Source organism: Megalobrama amblycephala, unplaced genomic scaffold, assembly GCF_018812025.1.
Source record: "Megalobrama amblycephala isolate DHTTF-2021 unplaced genomic scaffold, ASM1881202v1 scaffold199, whole genome shotgun sequence".
Classification (NCBI taxonomy): domain Eukaryota; kingdom Metazoa; phylum Chordata; class Actinopteri; order Cypriniformes; family Xenocyprididae; genus Megalobrama; species Megalobrama amblycephala.
Genome location: NW_025953336.1, coordinates 225,822 through 253,146, shown reverse-complemented (window position 1 = coordinate 253,146; position 27,325 = coordinate 225,822). Strand labels below are relative to the sequence as shown.

General features: G+C 37.3%; 1 protein-coding gene across 1 annotated transcript; it reads right to left on the bottom strand.

Moving 5' to 3' along the window:
- Window positions 1-13,006: 13,006 nt before the first annotated feature.
- On the bottom strand, window positions 13,007-22,294 carry LOC125260913 (GTPase IMAP family member 8-like). The gene is made up of 4 exons (XM_048179417.1): window positions 22,171-22,294; window positions 20,665-20,730; window positions 19,834-20,394; window positions 13,007-15,756 (listed from the first exon to the last, which is right to left on the bottom strand). The coding sequence occupies exons 1-4, from the start codon at window positions 22,235-22,237 to the stop codon at window positions 14,453-14,455; spliced, it is 1,998 nt and encodes a 665-aa protein (XP_048035374.1). The 5' UTR covers window positions 22,238-22,294; the 3' UTR covers window positions 13,007-14,452.
- Between the last annotated feature and the right edge of the window lie 5,031 nt (window positions 22,295-27,325).

Genomic DNA, 27,325 nt, shown 5'->3' with positions numbered 1-27,325 from the left:
AGCAGCAGGAACAAGCAAGTAACTGCATTTTAAGATGATTTTAGGCAAATTGGATGAAAAATCATAAATACAGTCATTAGAAATATGATTGAAAGGTTTATTACAGTTGACCAATTGGTGTCGCTGAGACCAAACTGATGTAGTGTGGTCAGAGTAAGGTGACAACGAAACATGCAAAGTTTGGTGTCAATAGGGCAAAACATTGGAGAAATACGGCTTCATCCTTTTGGCATCATGCCTCAAATTCGTTGCTGCACTTTATGAAAACAGTTTTGTCTACTCAGGCAGCCACTCGCTGTCTTCATACTCCCGCGCTTCCCAATCTCCTCAGTACTGCGAAAATTATTTATTTTCCTTTCTTATTTTGTAAGAAAATGTGTGTAATATCATGTTTGGCCGTCCCTGAACCCCTGGCTCTTCTCTTGGCTTATTTCATTTTGTACTTAGAAAGCAAATGTTTAAAGGTACAATTTGTAAGATATTCGCAGTAAAATATCCAAAAACCACTAGGCTAGTGTTATATATTTTGTCCAGCTGATTACTAACAATATCTCTAATGTTTTCAACTACTTGTAAATTATGAGAAAATTCCCATTCTAAACAGTGACACGGGGCAGTGCAGTCGCCTGTCAATGACGTCAGTTACCCTTTGTTACCGCCTTTACTGACGTAGAAACCATGTGACAACAGTGTCGTGGACAAATGCGGAAGTAGTGTCTAGCGTCCAGCAAACCACTAGCTTGCTTCAAGCAGTTCCTTATTTACTTCTTGCACGTTTTATGGTGGATTGTGTTTCTTATTTATGGAACATAATTACTGTTTACTATCTGCCGCTGGTTCTATCGACAAGGACAGCTCCCGTAAACATAAGCGTACAGGCCAACCAAACGACCCAAGAAGAGTTTTGGGACAAGAAGAGAGAAAGAGCGAGGATCAATATTGGTGTTGCATTTTCTAGATGGAGAGAGCTTCGTGACAAACTTCACCTAGAAAGAGATGCCGATCTCGCTTGTGTTTTACTCGACAGTTGAGCTGTTTTGATTCGTATCTTTACAGAAAACGTATGCCATTATAACGATCAACACGATTAGTATTATGGGGCATACACACCAAACGCGGGGCATCGCGTCTCTAGACCCGCGCGAGGACGCGTCTGATCCATAGTCTGATCGCGTCTTTGCATTGACTTTGTATGTAATCTACTCGCGCAAATCGTTGAACTCACGTATGCTATGTATGCCCAATTATTGTGTTTGAATGTACACAAGTGTATATATTTGTTGAACAAGTGGTAATCGTTTTCATATCATCTGACTAAACAGTAATCAATTCATTTGATAATTTACTGTCAAACTATATTTGCTGTATTGTATTACAATATAGCATGACGTCATCAAACCACGCGATTGTTATTGTTTTGGTAGTGCGCCCTCTAGTGGCAGGTCCTACAACCTGTACCTTTAATATTAATAATAATAATTTTTTTTTTTTTTTAAAAAAGGAAGTAGGCCAAGAAGCATTTTGCACATGCGCAGTACAAATCGTGTTTCCGGTGTTGTGTAATATTTGGTTCCTGTGAATACTTAAAGTATACTGTACATCAGCTTTTGTCATCATTTACTCACCTGTTTGAAACCAGTATGTGTTCTTATCTTCTGTGAAGAAGATATTCTGAAGAACATTGGGAACCATTGGGAACCAGTAGAACAAATTTTGTGCCCATTGACTTCTATTGTATGAAAAATACACTGATACGTTTTTCAAAATATGTCCCACGAAAAAATGTAGTCATACAACTTTGAAATAAGATGAGGGCATAAGAATTTTTATGTTTAATGAACTATCCCTTTAACATGGACCCTTTTTTTCATTAACAAAAACAGGATATGACCACATACCCTTGCGGCTTCAAGCGAGATTGGAGAACCTCATTGGTCCAAGGTGTATGGTTGACTGCTTCTTTGAAAGCGTTCCTGTGCAGGCGCTCTAGGATACTGGATCACAGGTGTCCATCATGAATGAGGAATTGAAAAAAAACTTGTTTTCCTCACATTGAGACCTGAGTAAGCTGCTGGATGAAGGTGAAACACTCATTGGTCGAGCAGCAAACCAAACAGATATACCCTTCTCTGGATGGGTGGTGCTGAAATTCCAACTAAGCCTGAAAAGAGGGTCCCAGGCAGAATTCCTGGTGTCTGTGCTTGCCTCAAATGAACAAAGTGTGGGGCAGACTCCAATCTTTGGCTACAATGTTATTCAGCAGCTGGTGACAGAGGGAATGGAGCAGCACCCTGATGTCATCCCAGAAGTGGTAAAGGAAGCTTTCTCATGTGACTGCAAAAAAGCTGTTGTATTGATACAAATGATACAAAATGGGAACCAAGTTGAAAGAGAAGGAGTAGTGAAAGTTGGACAAATTACTACAGTAGTTGCAGCAGGACAGACAAAAATGGTGAAGTGTGGAGGGAGGGCTGGTCCTCTTGTTTCAAAGCAGGAAGTCCTGTTTGAGCCAGAAGTTCTTCCACAGTGGCCTGATGGACTGGAAAGTTCACATCCCAGTAACCAACATCAGCAATGTGGACATTATGCTGGCTCCCCGCACTATACTAGGATGAGTACAGCAAGTCAGAGCCATTTATCCAGCAGACACCAAACACCCTATTGTAGAGTCAGGCCAGACTGACAGTGACGATAGTGTGGTAGCAGGAATAGTGGTCACTGAAAGTAAGAATGTAACAAGTCTGAACGGGTTTGACAACACTGGCCAGTATGCTAATGAAAAACTGTGGGACCCACTAGTGTCAATCAAGCATCTCACACCATAGCAACAGAGAAAAGTTAAGCAGCTGCTGAGGGAGGAGTGTACAGAATTCTCAAAGGATGAGGATGATGTGGGGTGCATCCCATCCCTCCAAAAGAAAATCAGCTTAAGTGACATGTCTCCAGTAAAGCATACTTCTGTCTCTGTGCATAAAGAGGTGAAATAATACTTGGAAGACCTTATGAATAAAGAATGAATTCAGAAGTCTTGCTCCTCTTATGCATCTCTGATCATCATTTCCTGTCATTTCATTGCACATACATTCCCAGTTTTTCCCAAATTGTCAAACCCCTCTATGAACTATTGTCAGCAGGAAAGCCTCCAGGAAAAGTGGCAGGTGGGAAATTGGAAAGCTATAAGAAGGGTGTGGGAAAAGTGAGAAAACCAGCACAAGTTAATTCCAGTCAGTCGATAACTTGGACAGAACAACACCAGAATGTCCTCAACCAGCTGCTTGAGTTCTTGTTTCACCCCCCAATCATCACTCTACCCTGATTTCAAACAGTCCTTCATCTTGCATTGTGATGCATCACAAGACAGACTTGGAAGCCGTACTGTATCAGAGGCAGCAAGGGAAGCTGGTGGTGATTGGCTATTCATCACGGCCATTAACGGTTCCAGAGAAGAATTATCATTTGCACTCTGGGAAACTGGAATTACTTGCAATGAAATGTACCATTAGTGAGCGACTCCCCGAATACCTTTATTACACAACTTTCTTTGTGTTCTATACGTGTGACTGTGTGTGTTGGATGGAATAATTCAGGCTGAGATCAGGTGGATGGTCACTCAAAGTTGATTTACTGGGCCTGGAACAAGACGAAACTGGAACAAAAAGGCTGATCAGAATGCAGTGCATCAATGTTGCAAGAAGTCAGCAGGACAATATATGCAGCTCTGCTGATTACACATTTCTACAAAGTGATTGTAAACATAAAGTAGACAAAATTAAAAATAAAGCATACATTAAAGAAAAATAAAATATAAAACAATAATACAGACAATTCACATTAATACAGAGAAACTATAAACTGAAGTATCCATCATTTGACATATTTTGTATAAATGAAATGAGGAGAGAAGAATGCAGCCCTGAAATTGTGCAGTTACACAAGAGAGCACGTGTGCTAATAGCTAACACTCAACTGGGGCTAATATTTTAACACAGAACATGACAAAACCGAATAAAACATCTCGCATACCTGTTATAAAACATACAAACAGGAAAACATGTTACTTCCTTGAAACCGATAATGATGTTTATTTTGATACGTGATGATAATGGCACTCTGAAAGGCTGTCACTTCTCATAAAAAAAAGAACACAGCATGCCAACAGCATCCACTTCAAAACGTCCTACTCTCTCATCAATGTTGCATATTTCATTTTATATTAAACATGAGAAGTCTTAAATAGCGAAGCTAACCGCAATAAACAAGTATAAAAAGTAAAATATGTTAATTTTGGCATAAGAAGTTTGACTTTTCACTGTTAAGTCTCATCATAATTTTCTTTACAAAAAGCGAGGGAGTGATGGTGAGTGCGCCATTTTAAATTAGTCCACCAAGTCTCTGGTTGGCAGAACAGTGAATAACACCTATTTTGTCGTCGTGCTTAGATGCGTCTCTTTTTTGCAGCATAAACATTGTAGCATCACAAATAACATGTCCCCATATTTGACTCTACATGTTCGCCAAGAGAGGGCGATGCAGCTAACTTGGTTGCGCGCGCGCCGTTAGTTATGAAGAACACCTGGATCTGGACCAGACAGAGTGCCATTATCATCACATATCAAAATAAACATCATTATCGGTTTCAAGGAAGTAAATGCTAATATTCAGTAAAAAACTGTTTGTATTTAACAGGGTCAGCAGGTGCGAGATGGTTTTGCACAATTTTAAACGTCCACAAAAGTCCACAGTCATAACGCACAATTTCCACACACAGGATAAACGATTGACACGTGCAAACTTTGATCAAAAATAGTTAAAAGTTAACAGTTGTAATGTATAATAAACTCAGTAGTTAGTTGTTAATTCCGCTTTATTTATCACTTATATTTATGTTGTGTTGTTTTTTATGTGCTTTTTAAGTCTTCTGTTAATGCACATCGTTTTGCTTTTAGTAGTAGATCCCTTTACGTGTCAGCAGGACGAGATCATAATATGCATGCTTTTTAAGAGAGTGCTCTGTTAATGATTTGATAGTATTTTAAAATAATTGCTGATTACATATCATGTCATATCATGTGTACTTTTATTTTTCTTCACGAATGAGAGCAACACAACAGCCAATGGCGAGTTTTTCCCAATTATGCTGCATTTAACAAACATATTTTTAAAATTCCAAATGAGCCCCACTTAGAGCCCACATGGACCCACATGGCCCCTATGGGCAACAACATGGGGCCAGTGTGGAGCCGATGACAAAATTCTATGGGCCCACTTGGGTGCCCACGCAGGCCCAAGTGACAGCCCATCAAAAACCCACATGGGGCCCAATGCATGTTGGCTGGGCACCCACACATGGATAGCAGAGTTGGCTGACTACAGTTTTACCATCAAATATAGACCAGGCCACACACACCGTGTGCCTTTGGACAAAGAGCCCTGGATGTGCCCGATCACCATAGCTACAATTTGCTATGAGGCTGAGCAGGCGCAAGGAACATCACAAGTGACCAAAGTGACTCCTGAGGAACTGAAAGCAGCCCAAGAACAAGAGTCGATACTTGGAAAGATGTGGGAATACATTCTAGCAGAATGTTGGCCAAGGTTGGTGGGATGAGACTGTTGCGATGAGTTGACTGTTCAGTACAGGCAGAGAAACAAGTTGTATTTTGATGAGAAGGGAATACTGTGCTGACAATCAGCAGGATGATCCCAGGCAGTGTTGCCTAGAAAATACCTTCAGTTGGTGTTAAAGGAGGCCAAGGAGATGGGACACCAAGGAATGGAGCGCACACTGAGCGTTATCCGGGTCAAGTTCTATTGGCCTCACATGCAGGCAAAAGTGTGTAGCTGTCTGAAACGCAAGCGTCCAAATAGGATAATGAGAGGACCACTGGTCAACATAGTGACGACTTACCCTTTTGAACTGGTGTAAGTGGATTTTCTGCATCTGGAGGGCTGCAAGGGTGGCTATGAATACATCCTGGTATTAATGGACAACTTCACATGCTTTGCCCAAGCGTAGGCCTGCAAAAATAAGTCTGCAAAAACAGCTGCAGAAAAAAAAGCTTTGGCGACTTTATTCTCAGGTACGGATTCTCCACTAAACTTCACCATGATCAGGGAAGGGAATTTGAGAACAAGTTTTTTACCCACATGGAGGAACTCTGAGATATCCAACGGTCCCACATGACTCCCGACCATCCTGCTGGAAACAGGTAGGTGGAAAAGTTTAATAGAGCATTGCTGTCAATGTTAAGATGCCTCCAGAGTCAAGCCAAGTCTGATTGGAAGAGCTCTCTTAATAAGGTCATCCACGCATATAACTGTACGCAAAGTGAAGTGACAGGTTATGCCCCGTACTACATCATGTATGGATGAGACCCTAGATAGCCTATTGGCGTAATGTTTGGCCTGAAGCCAAGGGAGTGTGGAGAGTCGCACAGTGATTATGCCACCAAGTGGAGAAAAAGCATGAAAGAGGCATATGAATTGGCATCAAGAACCGTTCAGAAAGAGCAGAGGAGAGCAAACCAAGGCTACGACAAGAAAATATATGGAGAGGATCTCCAGCCAGGAAGCAGAGTGTTGGTGAGGAATTGTCTGAGAAAGCTCCGGTCATACTGGGAGGAGTGCATGTTCTGACAGAAAGGAAGTATGAAGACGGCTCAGTGTATGTGGTTAAGCCTGAGCATGGCCCTGGGGAAGCAAGTGTCCTTCACAGAAACTTGTTGCCAACAACAAAACCAACAAAAGAGCAGTAAAACACAATCACGGCGAAAAGAGACAAAGGGAAAAAAAGAAATACATCAAGAGGATACTGTGTCTGAAGATGAATCAGAGGATGAGGATGACTGGAGAGGTTGACCTTGCTGATATTATCTTTTTATTCTTTTAATTCCTTTTTCTGTTTTTAATTAATTTTTAATGCATTTTATATATTTTATGTATCATCTTGTTATTTCTGACTTTTAATGCATTTTAAATCTTGCTGTCTGGTTGAAAGAGCTGGGAGAATTAGAAAGAAAGCATTTGTGGCTAGGTTAAAATTTGGTAAATTTGGATAAGGGGACAAATCATGATGGTTGGGCTGACTCTGTGGTACTGGAAGGGGTTTCTAAGGGGAATTACGATCACTTGCAAAGGCAACATGATTAACACATTCCGGAAATCAAAACACATTGGTTGAGGCACTTTCCAAAGGGGAAGTTTCCTAAGGGGAAATTTGAGCTGTGGTGCATGGTTAAGATATCTCTGGATTACAGTCAGGACACTTTCCAAAGGGAAAATTTCCAAAGGGATTGCATTGCATAGTTAAGATATCTCCAAAAGGGGGATTGGGGCTGTGTGGAGCAGTTTGAGGTGTTTTGGTAAAAGGGGAGATTGAAACTGTGTGTATCAGTTTGAAGTGCCTTAACAGTTAGAGCTAGACAGCAGTCCTGACGTGTGAGGAAGATACGTTTATATCCGCTCTGACGGACAACAACAACAACACACAAAAAAAAAAAAACTCCCTGAAACTTCCTAGCTCTTCCATCCAGATAGTGGAATTCTCTGTTTTTACTGTTATTTCTATTTCTTATGTGTTCCATTTTTATTATTATGTTTGATTCTTCTTTATGTAAAGCACTTTGAATTACCATTGTGTATGAAATTTGCTATACAAATAAAATTGCCTTGCTTTGCCTCGATAAAGCAACTTACAAAGAACAAAAGCCAGCTGAGACCAGCTGAGGAAGATGAGTTCTAGTTAAAAGCTATGGAAGAAGCACTGGACCAGGAACCAGATGGTGAGCATGTACCGCCCATGTGTGATGAAGAGGACAGAAAATCAGAAATGTTTGCATATGAAGTGGAAGATGTAAATGAGATGGCAGAAGGGGGGCAGGTGACATCATCAGATGAAGCAGATGACGTCAGCCCGGCAGCAACTCCCCTGCCACAGAGAAAGTATCCTTTAAGAAAAGACATCCACCCACAACACTGACGTATGATACATTAGGCAAACCCTCTCTCACACATAGAGGTTTTTTGATTTCATAGTTGCTAAGTGAAGTCATACAAACAGTTCATAAAGTTCACGAGATTTTTATTTATTTATTATTTTATTTAATGCACACAGTTCCAGTAAACACATAAATTGCTAAAATATAGTGATGCAGTCATAATAGCTTGTAATGTGGGTCTATTTATTGATCATAAAGTATATCTAAGGTTCCAGCCTTTCAGCATTTGATGTGTGGCTCGTCGCATGACGGAGCAATCTTTCAGACATAATGCAGTCAATGGTGTCTACTGCAGTGGATGGCATGAAGAGGGAAATAGATGTCATGCGAAGACAGTTGCAAGACAAATTAGCATCAAGTATAGAGACTGACTCCCTTATGTACTACTTAGCTCTAAAGTTGAGGACAGAGATGCTTGGAAGGATGGAATGCTGAGACGGCATTCATTTTTGGAGGTGAGAGTGTGGGGCTAATAATAACATTCCCTGTAATGTTAATGTTAATTGTTATAGAGCGAGAGATTTTGTGTACTGCGAATAAATGTAAGCAGTGAACAACATTAAATGAAACCATCAAACTATGCAGGTTTTTGAAAATCTAAGCTATTCTTGCAGCTCACCATTCTAAATGAAAGGATTTGGATGATGACTGGTGATCTTTTAAATGTAAATTACATTAATTAGGGGTCGTTTACAACGCGGAGAACTGAAACCATTCAGCTGCGCGCAAGTTTGAGATCATTTATAGATTTCACATCTGAAAGAGAGGCGTACGCTCGTTTTCTGTGTTTACCTTCATTCTATGAATCACACGTAAGAACATCTGAGAAATGATCATAAGATCCAATTTTCGATGGTTTCTGCGCAACATTTTATAAATGAGCTTGATATCCCAGTTCCTCACACACAAAGCTGCAAAAGTTTTCCAATTTTCGATGGTTTCTGCGCAACATTTTATAAATGAGCTTGATATCCCAGTTCCTCACAGACAAAGCTGCAAAAGTTTTCCTATTATAAAAGAAAAAACTACTCCATTAAACCGGTTCAGGATTTGCATTTCTGGTTTCTGTCGCGGTCCGTTAGTTTGTTTCTCCGGTTTAACGGTGAACTTCATTGTTTAGATCAAACCGACTGATGATCGCGTTCACGAGATGGTCCTCACTGCAGAACACAAGATCCAAGGGGTCTATATCAAACTCCTCCCACTTTACATATCATTAAACTTACCCGTCTCCGCCCCCTGGATCTAAATCCAACTCCTCCCACTTTACATATCCATAAACCTAAAATAAAAAAAATATAAAATAAAAACTTGAGCTGTAAATCCAGTAGATTAATATTCTTATAAAATACATCTGAATACATCTCTCACGACACACGACACAATCATGACTGAAAAGAAACTAATCTACAAAAACACTCATGCAGCACGAAAAGGATTCAGGTTGTGGTTGAGTGAAAACATTGAGATGCGAGGGCACACGAACGCCAATATGCATCATGGTTTAGTATTAATGCTATTTGTATAAACATGTCTATCTGTGGACCTAATAAAATACAATAAATGTAATAATACCCATATAATGAATGAAGACAGTCAAATTTCAGACAGTATCTATTGTAACTCCAGGGTTCAGCATATGAGCTAACATTGATTTCAGATATATTTCATAAGGAAGACCCCACTTTTCTTCATTAATGGATGGGCTGCTACAGACAGACAAACAGACAGATAGATTTGCAAAGTTTTAGGTGGATTTTTTGAACATAAGTCCAAAATATTGTTTACACCTGACTTACTTTAGTGAGCTAAAACGGTTTCTGATGGAGTCACAGCGCCTCCTTCTGGAGACAAATAGAGACACATGATTCAAAAGTGAAAGTACAGATCCGACATTTTGTTTGCTCGCTTCTGACATTTCTCATCTGACGTTTAAGGCATTTCACCTTTACTGTTTTTTCTTTTGTGCTTCTCAGTACATTTCAAACAAAGAAATTTGACTGAAAATAAAGTTATTGTATATGTGTGATGTACACGTTAGACCTGTGATAGGATTTTGCACAGGGTAGCCTATTTTTTTCTCTGCTCTGTGTGGAATGAAGCGGTTTTTTATTTTATTTATTTATTTATTTATTTTATTTTATTATTATTTTTTTTTATTATTATTTTTTTTGACCCTAGCATCAAACAATGTAAAAACTGAAACTTTCATATTGAGTTAATTGAAGGGTGAGTGTATATTGGTGGCTTATTATTTGAGTTTTGAGAAAGAGTTTGGGTACTCAAATTTAAAGGTGTATCTGAAAGAAGTTAAATGAGGACTATTTACAAAAAAAAAAAAAAAAAAAAAAAAAAAAAGCTAAATGTGGTGAAATTGATATTTTTGGGGGATTTATCTGTGAATTTGTGTAATTCCTATTGCTTATTTACATAATTGTTTGTTTTTTTTTGTTTTTGTTTTTTGCTGTTGTTTGTTTGTTTTTTCAAATTTTGAAAATCCCTGAAGCTTGATTCTTGTATATTTAAGTGAATTGTTAATTTCAGTATACTTGAGTGATTTCTGTGTATTAATTTGAGTAAAAAAAAAAAAAAAAAAAAAAAAAAAAGGGGGGGGGGTACATATATTTAGACTTTTCATTGGTAAAACCCTTATTTTAGAAACAAGAGAAACGTCTCGGGTTACTTAACTGTAACTGTAAGATGGGACATTCTCAGTCTTGAGAATGCACTTGAGCTTGTGTTGTTGACAAGGATGATTTAAGGATGTGAGAGACACCCATGAGACAACATCATGTGAGAGACCGGACTGGCAAGAACATTCAAACTGTAAAATTTTATGAATGTGTGCTGAGAGGACCAGCCTGGAATTTTTTTTATTCTTCCAGACTACTGGAACATCAAAAAGTGTTTATTGCACTCTATCTATTTGAGTCTGTAGATTACAATATACAGTATATCTTTAAAAGTCATTTTCTCAAATGTACCATCTGTAAAAACCATTGACTCTAGTATGTCAACAAAATGAAAGAAGAATTCTGAACCTAGAATTATTGTGGTACAAATCCACAAGATATGTTTAAACAATCTCAAAGACCACTTTTTGTCAAGTTTTAGATATTTTTGTTAGATATAGTGCTTAGAAGTCTTAATTTTATATTATGATTACAGTCAAACCTGAACATTGTGTTAGAAAGAGAACAAAGGGAAGTATTTTATTTTTATTTATATTTCAGAATTTTATTTAAAAAAAATGCAATTCATTCAATCATAACACTTTATGTAAACATTTTTCGATGAACGCGTGAAATGAACAAGCTAATATAACAGAAAGCATATAATAATGATCAAACAGTAAGTGAAAAAGATAAATAATAAAATAAAATAAGTATTATAAATACTATTCTAACTATATTTATTTTATGTGGCCTACTATATAACTATATACTAACTACTATAACTATACTAACTACATACTAACTTAACTCTACATAACAATTAGCATTGTTGCAGAGGTCACAGATATCTGTGTGTGTGCGTCTGTATGTGAGTATCACACTCTTGATTTTTTTAGAGTGTCATCTCTTTAATGCTGTGTACTGTTTCAGCATTGTGGCTGATTTGTATTTATGTATTTGTTCTCTGTGTTTTTGTCAATTTCCCATTTGTTTCCCATGGTCTGTCATTTTTGACAAAAGACCACAAGTGTGACTATTTTTTTTTGTTTTTTTTTTGACCACTTAGCATGCTCGAATAATGTCCTCTTTTTTGTGTGTTTCACATTCCAAATGCCATAAAAGTCACCAAGTTTCATACCATTCTGATGAAGCTGTGATTTTAAAAAAATCAAACTTTTTCTCGATCAAAAGTCTGGGACAATAACTATGGGACAGGCTATGAAACTTTCCCACATTCCAAGGATGTTCTTTTAAAACAGCTCACATAACCTTGAGGATAGTTGTCATTCTTAAATGTTTAAAGCAGGGTTTCTCAATTCCAGGAGGGCCACTGTCCTGCAGAGTTTAGCTTAAGCCTGTAACTCCGAAGACCTTGATTATCTTGTTCTTGTGTGTTTTATTAGGTCAGGAACTAAACTCTACAGGACTGTGGCCCTCCAGACTAGATTTGAGGAACCCTGGTTTAAAATATGTTCCAAAAATGTTGTTCTAAGAATGTTTTCTCTCAACATTCTGAGGACATTAATAAAAAAATTCTACAACAATGTATAATATTTTTGTGCTAACCTTTTGAGAACATTATTGAAGACCAGAAAACAGTCTATTAACATTACTGGAAGAACATTTGTTTATAACTTTGGAAGAACTTTAGCCAAAGTTCTGTTCCTACAGCACCCGAAACTGAAAATTGACTTATTCTCTGCTTATTTATGTAACAGATTTGGAAGGAACAAGGAAGCAAAGTGCAAAAAAAAAAAAAAAAAAAAAAAAACAAGACTCTCTGGAAGCACCACATTACAGACAAAACACTTTATGTTTTAATAGACAGGTTAGCAGCTGTTTGAACACTTTTATCAACAGAAAACTAATCATTATTATATCACTCAACACTGTCAGTCTTACTGTTTTAAAATATGAAAATATATACACTAACAGGACATTGTATCATTGCATTCAGACTAAATTCAATGATTGTTATACTGTTTGCTTGAACTTCCATAAACCCAGAGACTAGCAGTCTGGTCTCAAGCATTCCAACACACAAAGTGAAGCATTCACATGATTGGAAACAAAGTAAAGCTTCATTTTTCATTGTTCACATGTTTCTCTGCAAGAACTGATACCTCGGAAGTTTTTTTGCTTTCGTAGTTGAGAGACTGAACAGAAAGTACACCAGAAGACTTTTTACCTACATTTCTTTTATTAAAGTTAATAGTGTTTTAACATTGTTCATTTGTGTGAGCGAAAAACATGCTCTGAGATGAAGCAATTGGATAATGAAATTTTTAGGATACTGTGTCTTTGTTGTGCTACAGATCAAGATTTGGAGCAGTCTTTGGGACCATTTGCAGGGTTCATCATTGTTTCTGGATGGATTGAGGATACGAGTACTCTATTGGGTTTCAAATGCATATGGACTCCAACAAGCAATGTTTGCTAAAATTAAATAATAACTAAAACATTATTATAACATTCTTCTAACCTCTTTACTCCAATATGACTATCCCACTTATGTCAGTAATCATCCAGCACACCCACGACCCAGTATAGTATAAGAGGTATGGAAACTGGATCCGTATGGATACCTAAAATTAGTATTGTAAAAACTGTATCTTGTTTCTAGCTTTTGTTTTTAATAAAAAATCATCTGAGCACATCAACCATCATAAATAATATTAAATTTGTCTATTAATATGTATGATTATGATATGATTATGGGGTACCCAGATTGTACATTTCTTCAGCACCAAATAACAATGACTTCAACACAATCTACAGTTTTTAAAATAAGAAATTTATTCACAGACATTAAAACAAAAAATTTACTCAATAATTTACAATTATTAACAATCATTTCACTTAAAGTAGGATATTAGTACATTCATTTCTTATTTCTTTTGATCCATAAACAAAACATTCTCAATTAACACCATGTTCTCTTCATTCAGGCATATCGAATCCCTTGGAAAGCTCTGTGTGGAAGACAGGTGCTACTCGTGCTGGTGAAGCGAGAGCACACCAGAGCCATGCAGTAAATGAAGATAAAACAAACCCACAAACTTATGATTTCTGTTAACACTCTTTGCTTATAGACTTGGCTTAATATTATAATTTAAAAGATGTTTTGATTTATCTAGATTGTAAATGCTGTATTAAATGACTTTCGGGGCTATGTATGTCATTACACAAAAACATCTGCAACATTTTCATTGGAAAAGTAATTTACCCCTATAATGATGAAGTGAAAATATAATTTTAGAAATGTTTGTAAATTTATTAAAAATAAAAAACTGAGATATTACATTTACATACAGTCAAACCAAAATGTATTCAGACACCTTGAACATTTCATTCATTAATACAGTTTATTCACTATAGTTTAAAAGATGGTAATAAAATATGACAAGATCTCAGAGTAAAACTGCATGTGTCCGAAAATAATAATCTTATTTATGTCAGATAACACATAATCAAAACATGGTCAGGTCAAAGTGTCTGAATAATTTTTAGTTCCAAATTCAATAGAAATGAGAGGCACTTGAGATAAATATCAAGTGTTGTTGCAAAGGCTCTGAATACTTATGTAAATGTGATATTTCAGTTTTTTTTTTTTTTTTTATTAATTTACAGACATTTCTAAAAATTCTGTTTTTACTTTGTAATTATGGTGTACTGAGTGTAGATTGATGTGTAGATTGATAAGGAAATATAAATGTAAACAATTGTGGTATCAGGTTTCAACAACGAATTCACCGTATGTTTACCAAATGTATTTGACCGTTATTGAAGCACACAGGGTTTCCTATGGTTTTTCTCCCAGTTGTCAAATTTCTGAGCATTTTTTGCTTTAAAATTCTTGACTTCTACAGCATACATTTCAGTCGTCTCTTTTAACCTCCTCATGGCCTCGTCCATCTTTTGTCGGCATTCTTCTATTTCCTTATAGTGTTGAAGCAGACGTTCCTTCTCCGCGTTTCTCTCATCTTCACATATTTTCGGTAAATCTTTGCTGATATGTTCACCTGTAACTGTGTGTCTATTTTGTCTTTTCTCTTTATTTGCTGTTTCTTTTGTTTTCCATGTCTTCCTTCTATTCTTTTTCTTTTTGCCTATTTCAGTACGATCTTTATCAGATTCTCTTTCTGTTTCTGTTCTCTCTATGTCCAGGTCTGTTGTTTCTGAAATCTGATTTTCCCCTTTATCCATCTTCGTTCCCTCAACATTAGATTCACATTGATCTTGCATTTGTTCGGGATCTCCTGCGCCTCTGTTCTCTGTCATTTTTCTGATCAGTTTGTTCTCACTTTCCAAGGGCAGACATTCTCTAACTTTTGCTTTTTTCTGCTCTAATTGCTCTTTCATGTCTTTGATTTCAGACTCATATTTGGTTTTAAGTCCCTCCCTCTCTCGTCTGCTCTCCTCCTCCATCTTTCTACAGATCTGCATGAGTATAAATGCTCTCTCAGCCTCATGAAACATTTTGTCATTATAGAAACTGGAGTTATTATTATTCATCATCTTATCAATCTTCTTTAACAGACTCACGACCTGAGCAAGATCTTTCTGTTTATTATTGAACACATGATATCTTCCTCCACAGTCATTTATCAGTTGTTGGACATGTGGATCTCCTTCTTTAATGTAATCTTCAATACTTTGATCTGTGAGATTGTCTCCTCGTGTGAACAGCACCATAGTGTAGGCATCTGCTTTCTGTCCGAAGGTCATCTTGATGAGCTGAAGTGTTTCTCTCTCTTCTTGTGTGACCGGGCCGACAGCGATGACCAGCAGAAACACATGTGGTCCTGGAGTTGACAGTTCAATGCATCTCATGATCTCCTTGTGGACATCCTCATTACTGAGACTTGTGTAGAAGAGTCCTGGTGTGTCCACCACAGTCACAGGTCGTCCACAGACCTCTCCGGTCTCTCTTTGGCACATCTTGGTAACAGATTTCATGCCGGCCTTTGATTGAAACACGTCGCGTCCCAGGATGTTGTTTCCGGTTGCACTCTTTCCCACTCCAGTTTTTCCAATCAGGACGATCCTCACACACTCCAAGCTCTTCTCTGTGCTAAATGGGGCTGTCAAATCACAAACACAAATATTCTCAGTACAATCATCTAAACAAACATTTTGGTAACATAAATAATTCTGTAAAATAATTTTCCAAAACCTCAATAAGTTTCCAAAACCTCAATCATTCTAAATCTATGAAATTAGCCACACCATGACTGTAACTGTACAAAATGCCCTCAGTAAATTCAACATGTTTGGTCATTGTAGAGTAATAACCTAAGTCTAAAGTAGGCGACAGTCTAAACTAGGGCTGACCGATATATCGCATGCGATTGTCATGTGCATTTCTTCAGTAAAGCCGGTTCCCTGATTACCGCTAAATCGCCATCACCTGAAAGCACTGTGTGTGTGTGTGTGGGTGGGTGGGGGGGGGGGGGGGTATCCTTTATCCTGATGTTTTATTCAACGTGTTGTCCTATGCTATTCCTTTGAAATCTTCTCTACAGATGAGTTTTATTGCTTTATTGCAGGGCACTTGATGTCAGTTTTTGTCTAAGCAGGAAAATCAAGTCTTACAGGAAGTTTAAACACGAGATTCTGGAAACAATCTTTAGTGGGGTCGGAAAGAAAATCACTATATGTGGATAGCGGGTGAACACAGAGTGAATTTTAGGCGGGAGCGGGTGCGTGTGGAATAGAACCATTGCGGGAGCGGCACCTCTAATATCCATTTACATATATTATATATATCTTCCAAGGGGTTTTTTCCCTCCTAGGACTTTTTTCCCACGCTGGGTTTTCTCCTAGGGGGTTTTTTCCACCCTGGAAGTCAGCCGACATTGGCTTAATGTAGCACCATCTTGTATATGTTACATATTATCACGCTTGTTTGTACAGCTTATTTTTAACCACTTCCCTTTTTTCTGTGCTTCTAATATGTAAAGCTGCTTTGAAACAATTACCAATTGTAAAAGCGCTATATAAATAAATTTGACTTGACTTGACTTGACTAGTGCCCAGGGTGCAATGGGGGTTAGGTGCCTTGCTCAAGGGCACCTCAATCATTGGCTGCGTTTACACTTGGCATTAACATGCGACCTGTATCTAGAGGTAGTCGAGGACGCATTGTGATCGGTTCTCAGTGTAATATAAACGCAATACAGCCATCGTATCTACATTCAGAGGGCAACGTCATTTAAATCCCCGCCCAGTCTTTCCGCGTGGCTGTCAGAAAATGGACAGACGCAGTTTTGACAAGAAATTAAAATTCCTTGAACTTTACAATAAACGTCTATCATTAAAAAAGTTTATTTAGACTTACATGAAACCGCGTGTGTCATTTTTCATTTTAACTGTGCAACATTATCTAAACGAGGCAATCGCGTATGTTTTTATTGTTTCAGTTTATTTCTAAAATTGCACGCTTAACTTAACTTTAAAACTGGATGATGTGACTTGTTTAACATAATCAACCCAGTTATTTTTCAACTCTGGAAGTATTTTTTCATTTTAAAAAAATAATTTGATCTAAGACTGGAGATTGCATCGGAAAGTAAAGTAGTGAGTAAAAGCAATAGGAGATTCATTGTTTAATTTGTATCGTCTTTACTCTTACCTTGTATCGCCTACCCTTGTTTAGTTCTAATTAATGCTTTTTAATGTGATGCTCTTTTATTTCTTTATTATAAAGTGTTCGGATTCTGCCGTTACATTACACAAGCAATACAAATGCTTGCGCCCTCCTTTCAATCATGAAATCCATCGAAATATTTTTTTTTTCACCATACAAGATTAATGTTGGGAAACTTAAATTGGTAGATTAAGCTCTCTATTTGTGATCGATTGTACTTTTATGGAATAAATCACAAAAATTCCATGCTGTTTGCACTGCATTGATAGAGGCTAAAGTGAAAGATTTTTATATGAGGCCATTTGAAGCGGCTGCCTTTCAAACATGCCTAATTTAAATATTGTGTGGGAAACAGTATTCCAATCAGTTATCCAGGTACAGAGGCCACTTTATGTGATCAAATATAAACGTGCTGTGTCTTGATTAGCTAATGATCTGATCTGCTTGATCGGATCACGGTGATCGCATATTAATGCCATGTGTAAACACAGCCATTCCTGCCGATACTGAAACTCGAACCGGCAACCTTTGGGTTACAAGCTCATCTCTCTAATCATTAGGCCATACCCTGTTTCCCTGGGTTCCTGAATTTTCTACTAAGATTGACTACATCTTGTATTACTCAGATATTTTGCCTGCCTTATTTTGGAACCAATAACTGATTGTTGGGAAGTGATCCTTCAAGTCGGAGGTGATTTGCTACAGTGACACTGTACATGCTTTAGAGAGGGCTGTGCTGTGTGGTAATCACTAGTAAGCTGTTAACCTCCATAATCCACTTAAAATGGTCAAAGTAGGAAGGATGACGTTTTTGGCATTTGACTACCCTGAAACAGGTATGAGCATAGACAAGAACAGGATTCTAGAAAGCACAAAGATGGCACAAACTCAAATTCCTCATTAATTTCTACTGTGATGACAGATTGACTGATGACGACTGATGATTTCCTTCAAAGTCAACATCATACCACTGCCTTCCTGGGGCACAATCCTTCCCAGTCCCCTAGAATCAAGCTGCTTCCTTCAGTTTACCTAAAGCTTGCAATCAATTTGTAGAAAATGTAGTAAAAATGACCAAAAATGCTGGTGGTGGCTGGCAACTTTATTAAAAAAATCTGGAGGGGAAAGAGTTAAAAATACATTTGTGTTTCAGCCTGTAGAATGGGCGTCAGCCCGTTGGGCGAGAGAGAGAACTGTGATTGGCTGTTCAGTTTAGTAAACAAGTCGAAGCACAAGAATAATAGAAAAACAGTGAGCAAATGTGTCAAGGGGTACAGACAGAAGTTTTACCTTTACATCATGTACATGAGTGTTCCTTGACAAATGTTTAATATTAATGTGAGCCGAATGGAATACTGAAAGTGATCATGAATGATATTCAAAACGTTGCTTTGTTTTTTGTTTGTGCTTTGGTTTGTGTATCTGCAGTTTCATAAATAGATGAATATTTATGAAAATATATCCCTCAACAAGCACCGCCTCTCCTCCATTTAAACACTTCAACAGAGAATTAATCGAAAAGCAAAGGCTATTGTTCCTACTGTAAGAATACTAATTCTTCATGACGTCAATTACAAGACAGTCAAAGATACCTCATCAGTTCCAAGCTTCACTTCTGAAACATTATACCTAGACAAACCAGGGACAGACAGCCATCTTGCCCAGACAAGCTCCTGCTGAATACTCTTCACTTTCAGCAGGTCCTTTTCACCTCAGTGTCATCCCACCAGGGAGAACTGATGAGAAATAAAAGTTATAAGAATCGGACACCCTTCCCTACCCCAACGAGAAACCATTCATCTGGAAGATCAGGAGACCCTTGAATTTCAGAATAAAAGAGTCATCAGGATTGTCATAAACGGCATCGAAAGGTTTGCTACTTCCCTGATGCGAAAATCAGGGATGGTCAGGGATTGGCTGGACAGTAGACATAGGTTGTAGCAGCAAACCCACTGTGAGATGATCATGCTGGATTTCTGACATAGTCAAATAATTATCGCAGTCTATCTTTGGTCGTAAGACTGTGACAAAGGCCATCTTTGAACTCTATCACTGTACAACATATTACCACAGACCATCTCAACATCATCTTTGAAGACTTCCCATGCCTGAAACAGAGTACACCCCTGTCTTATATAGGCTGCTCAGCTTAGACCCAGAGGTGGACAAAAATAGACATCCTTCAAGTAGGAAGACTTTAATAAGCTGAGGTTCTTATAGGAGCCCCACAAATGTCAGCAACCAGATAAAGATATCCTTCCTATCTCTTCCTAACAATATGACTGAAATCACTTTCTGTAGAAAAAAATTCCAGCTGATAAATTATAAAAATATTGACAGCAAGAATCCACCCAACTTTAAAAAGCTTGAGGATTTAAGTGGCAATTTACTCTAAAGCGCTTATAATAAACAAAAGGCTATCATGCTTTGGTGTGGATGCTAATATAGTTTTCATTCTTAGTGTGAACATTTCTTAAATGTCATTGATTGCAGTATCAAGGGTGTAACTTACCACTACACAACTGCTGGTGGCCACCATTTTCTATCACCATCATCTCGATGCTCTTCAGAAGTTTCTTCACCTGTGATTTTTTTCCTTTCCTCTGTAGATGATGGGGTGGAAGTCTGCTGGTCTGTGATAGAGACTTTACTGATTCAAAGTCAGTAAAGTCTTTACCACTCATATACTCCTGGTCTCCATGCATGAAGACAACAATCATATATTCAGATGCCCCTTCACCAAAAATGATGTTAATGTTGTGCTTAAGAGCTTCTTTCTTTAAGTCTGTATATGTTCCAGGCTTGAGGACCAGCAGTAGGGTATGAGGTCCAGAGCAAGACAGATGGAACAATCTCTTCACATTTTGTTTTTCTAGAGAGAGAGCAGGACCAAGCAGGTCAGGAGTGTTGATGACCACCAAACTTCTCTTCCAAACCATCCCTTCACGCTCCTCAAACAAATGCAGGGAGGATGGTGACTCTGAAAAGGCCTGTTGTCGCAGAATCATGTTTCCACAGGAGGCTTTTGCATCTGCGTGTGACCCCAGCAGCACTACTCTCAGCTTTTCTGAAACTGAAATTACATGGACAAGTTTTGTGCTAACAGATAATCATCTTAAATGCTGACAGCCTCATAAAAAGAAACGTTTATTCAATTCTGGGGTGGGAGAAGGAAATAAAAGAAATAAGGTAATCATTATATTCCAAGATAGTAAAATAAGTTCCATAGAATAATTAAGTGCATGTTAAAGTCTTCACAGTTTTTAAAAAAAGAGAAACATCAGTTCATTTAATATCTTGAAAATCTTGTTCTACACACATTTTTATTAAATATAGAACTTACTGTATGGAGGTTGCCGTATGCTTCCTATTCTATGGAATGGTGCTGGACTTTCTGACAGATCTTCATCTGTTAAAAAAAAATATTTAAAATATTTAAAGCAATGTTGTTTTACAAAAACATTTTATTGAAACATATACAACATTGTTTAATCTATTATTTGTATTTGAATCTACATGCCTTTTATATGCACCTAAATAATGCATTGTAAGGCTTGATTTTCCTGCTAAACGAAAACTGAGATCAAGCATCCTGCAATAAAGCAATAAAGCGTATCTGGAGAGAAGATCTTAAAAGAATAGCAAGGGGCAACGCCTTGCCCCCACTCCAAAAGGACAACGCCTCCCCCCCCCCCCCACACACACACACACCACACACACCACACACACAAACTCTCCTTCCCCCTGCCTCAAGTCACTGAAAGTTATTCAAAACATATAATGTAACTTGTGTATCTATTGGTTTTCCCTTTTCATGTTTGGTATCATTTAATTTGTCTCAGTGCGATTGGTAAAACGGTCTCAATTTCATAGCAGTCACTAGAATTATGAAGAAGATGGAAAATTAAGGAAAATTCTGTCCTCTTTTTGGGTGGTGTCTCTTCTCCTCTCCCCCAAAACAGGTGTTGGTGTAATAAACATTTACGATCCTTTTGTTCTGGTTCTGGTATAAAAGGTAAAGAGCAAAGCAGTCATGGGGGATCATCTGTAGCCCCCACAGGGATGGGTGAATGTCTGAGGACACTCACCCATCCATGTGTATATATGCATTTCTTTGAGTAATCGATGTTATGCATTTAACATTTCTGAATTGGCTTTAATTGTCTAATTGTAATGTAATTGGCATGATATATTTTTACTTGACAAATAAAATGTTATATTTGGTTGATTCTGTATTATTCTTAATCCATTATTTCTAGTAGATCAAAGCGAAGGTATTACCTCAAATCTGTGTTCAGGATTGTTCATACGAAAGGTTTAATAGATGGAGCATAGGGCACGTCAATTAAGTCCATTTCGATTTCTGACAATCACTGCCTTAAATAAGTTGCAGTTTTCGTAAATATATAAAAACTATGCTTTTTGTTACGAGTAAGCAGAGCGCGACCGACTTAAAGGTAGATATTTACCCTGCATCCAATGTTTAAGGTCAGACTGACGAGTTTGTGTCCGGGAAGAGTGCTCAAATCGGCCGAAGTAACTCTTCTAAAGCGATACCGGGACTGCAGTGAACGAAATAATTGAAGCTATAAGGTAATCAGAATAATCGAATATCTAAATTAATACATAACAAATGATTAATTTCTAATTGGAAACACAACCTAAGAGTAATAATCATTTGAAATTGGAGTCAGATTAAACGAGTGAAATTACGTGAACATTCAGAGGCGCTGAAAAGGCATACACGCGTTAACCTTCGCCCGGGGGTGTCGGACTCCGTTTTTGGACCGATGCAGGGTTGCCTTACAGCATGAAATAATTTTTAAAAAAAACATATCAACAGACTTACCAGGTTGTCTCAATGATCTTCTGCTGTTGTCCATACCACAACTGTCACTTTTGTACAGATCAGCCATTCAGACAGTAAAAAACAAACTGTTGCAGCTACATTAGCGTAAGTGAGTGAGTGAGTGAGTTAGTGAGTGAGTGTGTGTCTGTTAAATCAAGTTGTGCACTCATCACAAATCAGAAACCTGTTGGACTTGACTTTTGGGGTACATTCCATACAACTTCAGTGTTATATGATACTACGTGTGATCTGTCAAAAGACTGACTGAGTCATCTTTAAACAGCATTGCAAAATGCAGTGGTGTTTAATTCTCTGAGTTATTTAATCTTACCCTTACGAAAAAGAAGTTTATTCAAGTGTGCTATTAGCATACTTCTTTTAGACTAAAAACAAGAAAGTATACTTTCAGTCTACTTCTCAGAAATATCCTTTATGTACTTCTGAGAAATATACTTAAAATTGCACTTAAGTATACTTGACTTATACTGACAGAAAAGTCTAAGTATATTTGGCCTATACTTGGACTCAGTCTTTGATCGAGATATACTTAAAAGTATATTTGTAAAAGTATAATATAAAAGTACAATGTTCGGAAAATATTGATTTATAAAGAAACAGATAAATTCCTAATTCTGAGTATCTGAATTTTTGTGTAGGCTAGTCCACTGGTAGTGTACATAGGAATTTACTTCCCTCTTTCCTCACCATTGATTGAATTTTCAGGCTATATAATGGTAGGGGGCGCTGTTTTACATCTTCTGAAAGAGTACAGAATCTCCAGATCAAAACGCAGGAAAAGAAGAAGCTGAAACAAGCAATAGAAGATTACTCATGCAAATATAAAATAAAGTGATCATCAAACATTAAACAGCATGTAAATAAAAACGGCCAAACGTTTTGTGGACTATGAGGACTATGAAGCTTTGGGGGTGTTTATGGACTCGATCTACTCTACCTGTGTTTGATCATCTTTCTGAATCCCACACGGACGTAGTCTTTGACAAAAATGCAATTTTCTCAGCTTTTTATTTAAAATGTTACCCACATTTGAGTGTTAATAAAAAAGGATTCATGAAGATAGAATAAAATGTTTTTAAAATAGAAAGAGTTCAAGTACAGTTAAAGGTATTTCAAGTATAAAATATAATACCCAAATAGGAACATAGTAGTATACTTAAATTGCCACAAATAATATATAAAAAGTAAACTATAAGTGTGATGTTATGTTTACTTAAAGAAAACTTACAAGTATACTTACAAGTACACTAAACTAGTAGTTTACTGATAGTATATTTCAATTTATATACTAAAATGTACTACTAGTATTAAAATAGTAAACTACTAGTATACTTATAAGTTCACTTGTAGTACAGATGCAGTACAAATGAGAAACGAAACTGTGAACTAGTTGTGTACTTAAAGTTTACTACTGTTACACTTATAGTACACTTAAACGTATACTTCAGTTGGGCCAATTTAGTCCCAAGCGGTATTAAAATAGTACACTTACAAGTTTACTACTAGTACATTGATACTAGTATACTTACTGCATAAAGTATACTTAAAAAATATACTTTAACATTACTTAAGTATACTTGATAAAATGAACTTGAAGTAAACTTCTTTTTCGTAAGGGTAATCACTCTGCTGAATGTCATTTTGTTTACACAGCTCAGGAGACACTTTGCTCATAACTCAGACAACACGTGCCAGTTTGTGAATTCTCTAAATTTGCATGTGCATAAGATGTACACATGCATAGCAGTCCTCTTTACTCTCACTCTGACAGGCTGACAGAAAATACGATGTAATCTGAATAATATCAGCTGGAAAAGTGCTTTAGAGAAGGGAGTGATGAACAAACTGCATCATGTTAGCATCGAATGAAAGGTTATGAGCACAGTGCTAACAGATTCATGCAATCAGTTAAGCGAGTCAGTCAGGATTTGGACAAGCTATGCAAATACTCCAAGACATCCTTTTAATAGTGTTTCTCACAGGGGGGTGCACACATGCAGTTATGTGAACAGAGATATGACGCATGTGCCATCAAAGCTACAGTCTCAAATTGTAACAAAAGTCCACTGGAGGTGAGTGTAGTGAGAACCCTGGTGCAATTTATTATAACATAAACATAAACAAAACAAAGACTTGGCTTGGTGTGACAAACAAGGCATGAAATAAACAAGAAATACCAACAATGGTTACAGGGAACAAAGCTGGTCAAGAGAACAATGAAACATGAGGGCTATTTAGACAAACAAGGGACACCTGTGAACAATCAAGACAATGACCCAATCAGAAAACAGAACAAAGAAATGACATGAATAAAACAACCATTAGTGTGTTCGACATCAGCTGCGGCTGGATGCAACCGATCGGTGAGAGTAGCAGTGTGCAGGTGGGGAGGAGCTGAAAACGGATACATGAAGTCGGACACTTTCTGCTTCCCGTAGTGACGCTCGCGCTGCGTTTGCATACTTTATCACAGCTGAAGTGAAATAAATGCAATATTTGACTAAAGCCCTGGATACACTACACGATTTTAGCAATCCTATAAGATTATTACTTTATCACACTGTGCAACATGGATCTAATAAACTTGGGTACGACATGCATGTAGACTGTACGATGATGACACCTGTTGACTCGTGAGCTACGATGCAGGTTTCTATAGAAGAATAAAACGTCATCGGCTAGTTAAGAAAAACACCATGTTGAATCACACTTTGGCAGTTGTAGTTTTTATGTGTGCCACGGCCCACGGCGAAAGAAGAAGAGAAAGGAGATTGAGGTAAGCCGTTTTAGGTTTTAGCGCCATGTTGAGTTGATTTCATGTCACATTTTCATTGGCTGGTCAGTAGACGTAGGTCGTAGCAGCAAACATGTTGATCATGCTGAATTTCTGACATGATCATAGGCTATCTTTGGTCTCAGGACCAGGAAAATGGCCGTCTTTGAACCTCTCTCACTGTACAACATTAAGCGCCACAATCACAGAAATCGCCACGATTGTTTCACAATGACAATCTTTCGTCTGGGACAGCCAAAAATCGTGCAGTGTAGCACAAACGTTGTCATGTGGTGTATCCGGCCAATCGTGGAACAACTGTGTTGTCATCAGAGCTTGTGCAGATTGTATATTATAGGGAGATAAGAGGGTCTACATCTCTTACCATTGGAGAAAGCATAACGGCTAAACTTAATCATCTTAATCATCATATAATGGCAGTTAGGTCAGTCGCAACATTCCCTAGTCTGACTTACAAAAATACATTTTTATCAAGCTAAAATCTATATATAGTTCCCAACAAAAGTATTGTTTAGTGTAAAACATGCTGAAATAGTAAATATGGATGAAATAGTAAAATGTCACTGTATTTGATTCTGAGCAAAAAAAATAAATAAAATAAAATCAATGTAACAGATATTGTTTTATGTAACCTTTTAGTCATACTCTGTCTAAGTGCATGTTAACATGTTAACCAAGGTGATCTGTTTCTGCATAAACAACACTCAAAACCGAACATTGACTCATTGTCTGCTGACAGACAGTTTGGCCTTCAGGGGAAACTAAAATGACATTGTAATGATCTTCTATTCTGACTATACAAGAAAAAAGTTATAAATTCATATTAATTCAAGTCTTTATATGGATTCAAAGCGGGAAAATGATCTTGCATTACCACAAATTAAATAAAAAAACACCCAGCTTTGCCATGTTAATATAATTATGGGTGTAAGAAAATAAAACTATCTTTGAGGAGGGAACGAGGAAGCAAAGTGCAAAAGGAAAACAAGACTCACTGGAAGCACCACATTACACATCCAAACATGTTGTGGCTAAGCAGCTGGATGAATTTGTTTTTGAGTGATGCCTCTCAAATCCTTTTAGCTTTAAAACTGATTGATTCCTTCTCTAAAGCTGGTCTCTATTTAAATAATAACAAGTATGAGTTAATCTCTGTTTAAAGCTGTATGGTTCTCTATATTTGTAACAATCATGTGAAAGATCAAGTTACTTATTTAGGAATCATAAGTAATAACGACCAGATCTCAAGATGTAAAATAAATTTCGATCCTTTAATAATGAAACCTCAAAACAAACTCAGTTCTTGCTGCAGAGAGACTTATCAATAAGAGGAAGAATTGTGCTGTATAAAGATGAAGGCTTCTCTCTTAGAGAAGGCAGCTCTTTCCTTGGAGGTTGATCAAGGACTATTAAAAAATGTTGACAGCATGTTAAATAATTTTGTTTGGGAAAAATAAAAATAAAAAGTTTATTAGAAAATCAGTACTGATAAATCAAATAAAACAGAGGGGATTGGACTTTTTAGAATTTAGTGCCTTAAATAACACATTTAAAATCAACTGGCTTAATGGTCCGTCTTCACTTTGGAATATTATCCCCAACTACATTATATAAAAAGATGACTTTCCTCCACACAGACTTTACTTTTGGAACAAGACGACTCCATTTCAAGGGAACTCGCACTGCGCTGGTAACGGCACTTGGGGAGCGACCCTCAGTGTAACGCATTTGAAGCATGAATCAAACTTTTCCAACAGCCGCATTGCCATACCATGATAATTTTGCAAGCATACAAGGCTGATCTTCTTAAAGATCTTGATGAAGGCAACAGGCCAACAGCAGAAGATATCGCTGAGCTGCGTGTTCATTCTTCAGACATTCATGATGCAAGACCTTTAAGGATTTAAATAGATTCATTCATGCTTCAGATGCACTGCCTCTTAAAATAGACCTAAATAGCATTTTTTTTTCTTTGTTCATGGTCTACTTTAGATAAATGTGTATCTCTCAGAGCCCCCAATTCCTAGATCCGAGAGCCCCTTGAAATACTGGAGAAGCAACAAATCCAGGTTCCCAGACCTTGCCTCACTTGCAAGGAAACACCATCCTCTTACACCGGTGTAGACAGTGACCATTTATTTTCTACAAAAAGAAACAGAAGCATCTCTGCCTTCTCACACCCAATTCTGTTTATCAAGAAGAATCTCCCACTAATGCCCTCACATAACAAATAGAAAATACAATAGAAATTAAAGTGAAAAGATAAGTACTTTTGAGGAGGGTAAGACATGTGAAATGGAAATAGCAAATTGGAAATCATTTTAAGTTTTTTATTTTTTTTAA

What these genes read in the sequence shown, in the direction of transcription:
- LOC125260913 (XM_048179417.1), bottom strand. Translation starts at nt 22,237, where the DNA reads ATGGCTGATCTGTACAAAAGTGACAGTTGTGGTATGGACAACAGCAGA. An exon ending in CATACGGCAACCTCCATACA is followed by an intron (nt 20,395 to 20,664) that starts GTAAGTTCTATA and finishes ATGTAATTTCAG; the next exon opens with TTTCAGAAAAGCTGAGAGTA. An exon ending in CCACCAGCAGTTGTGTAGTG is followed by an intron (nt 15,757 to 19,833) that starts GTAAGTTACACC and finishes GTGATTTGACAG; the next exon opens with CCCCATTTAGCACAGAGAAG.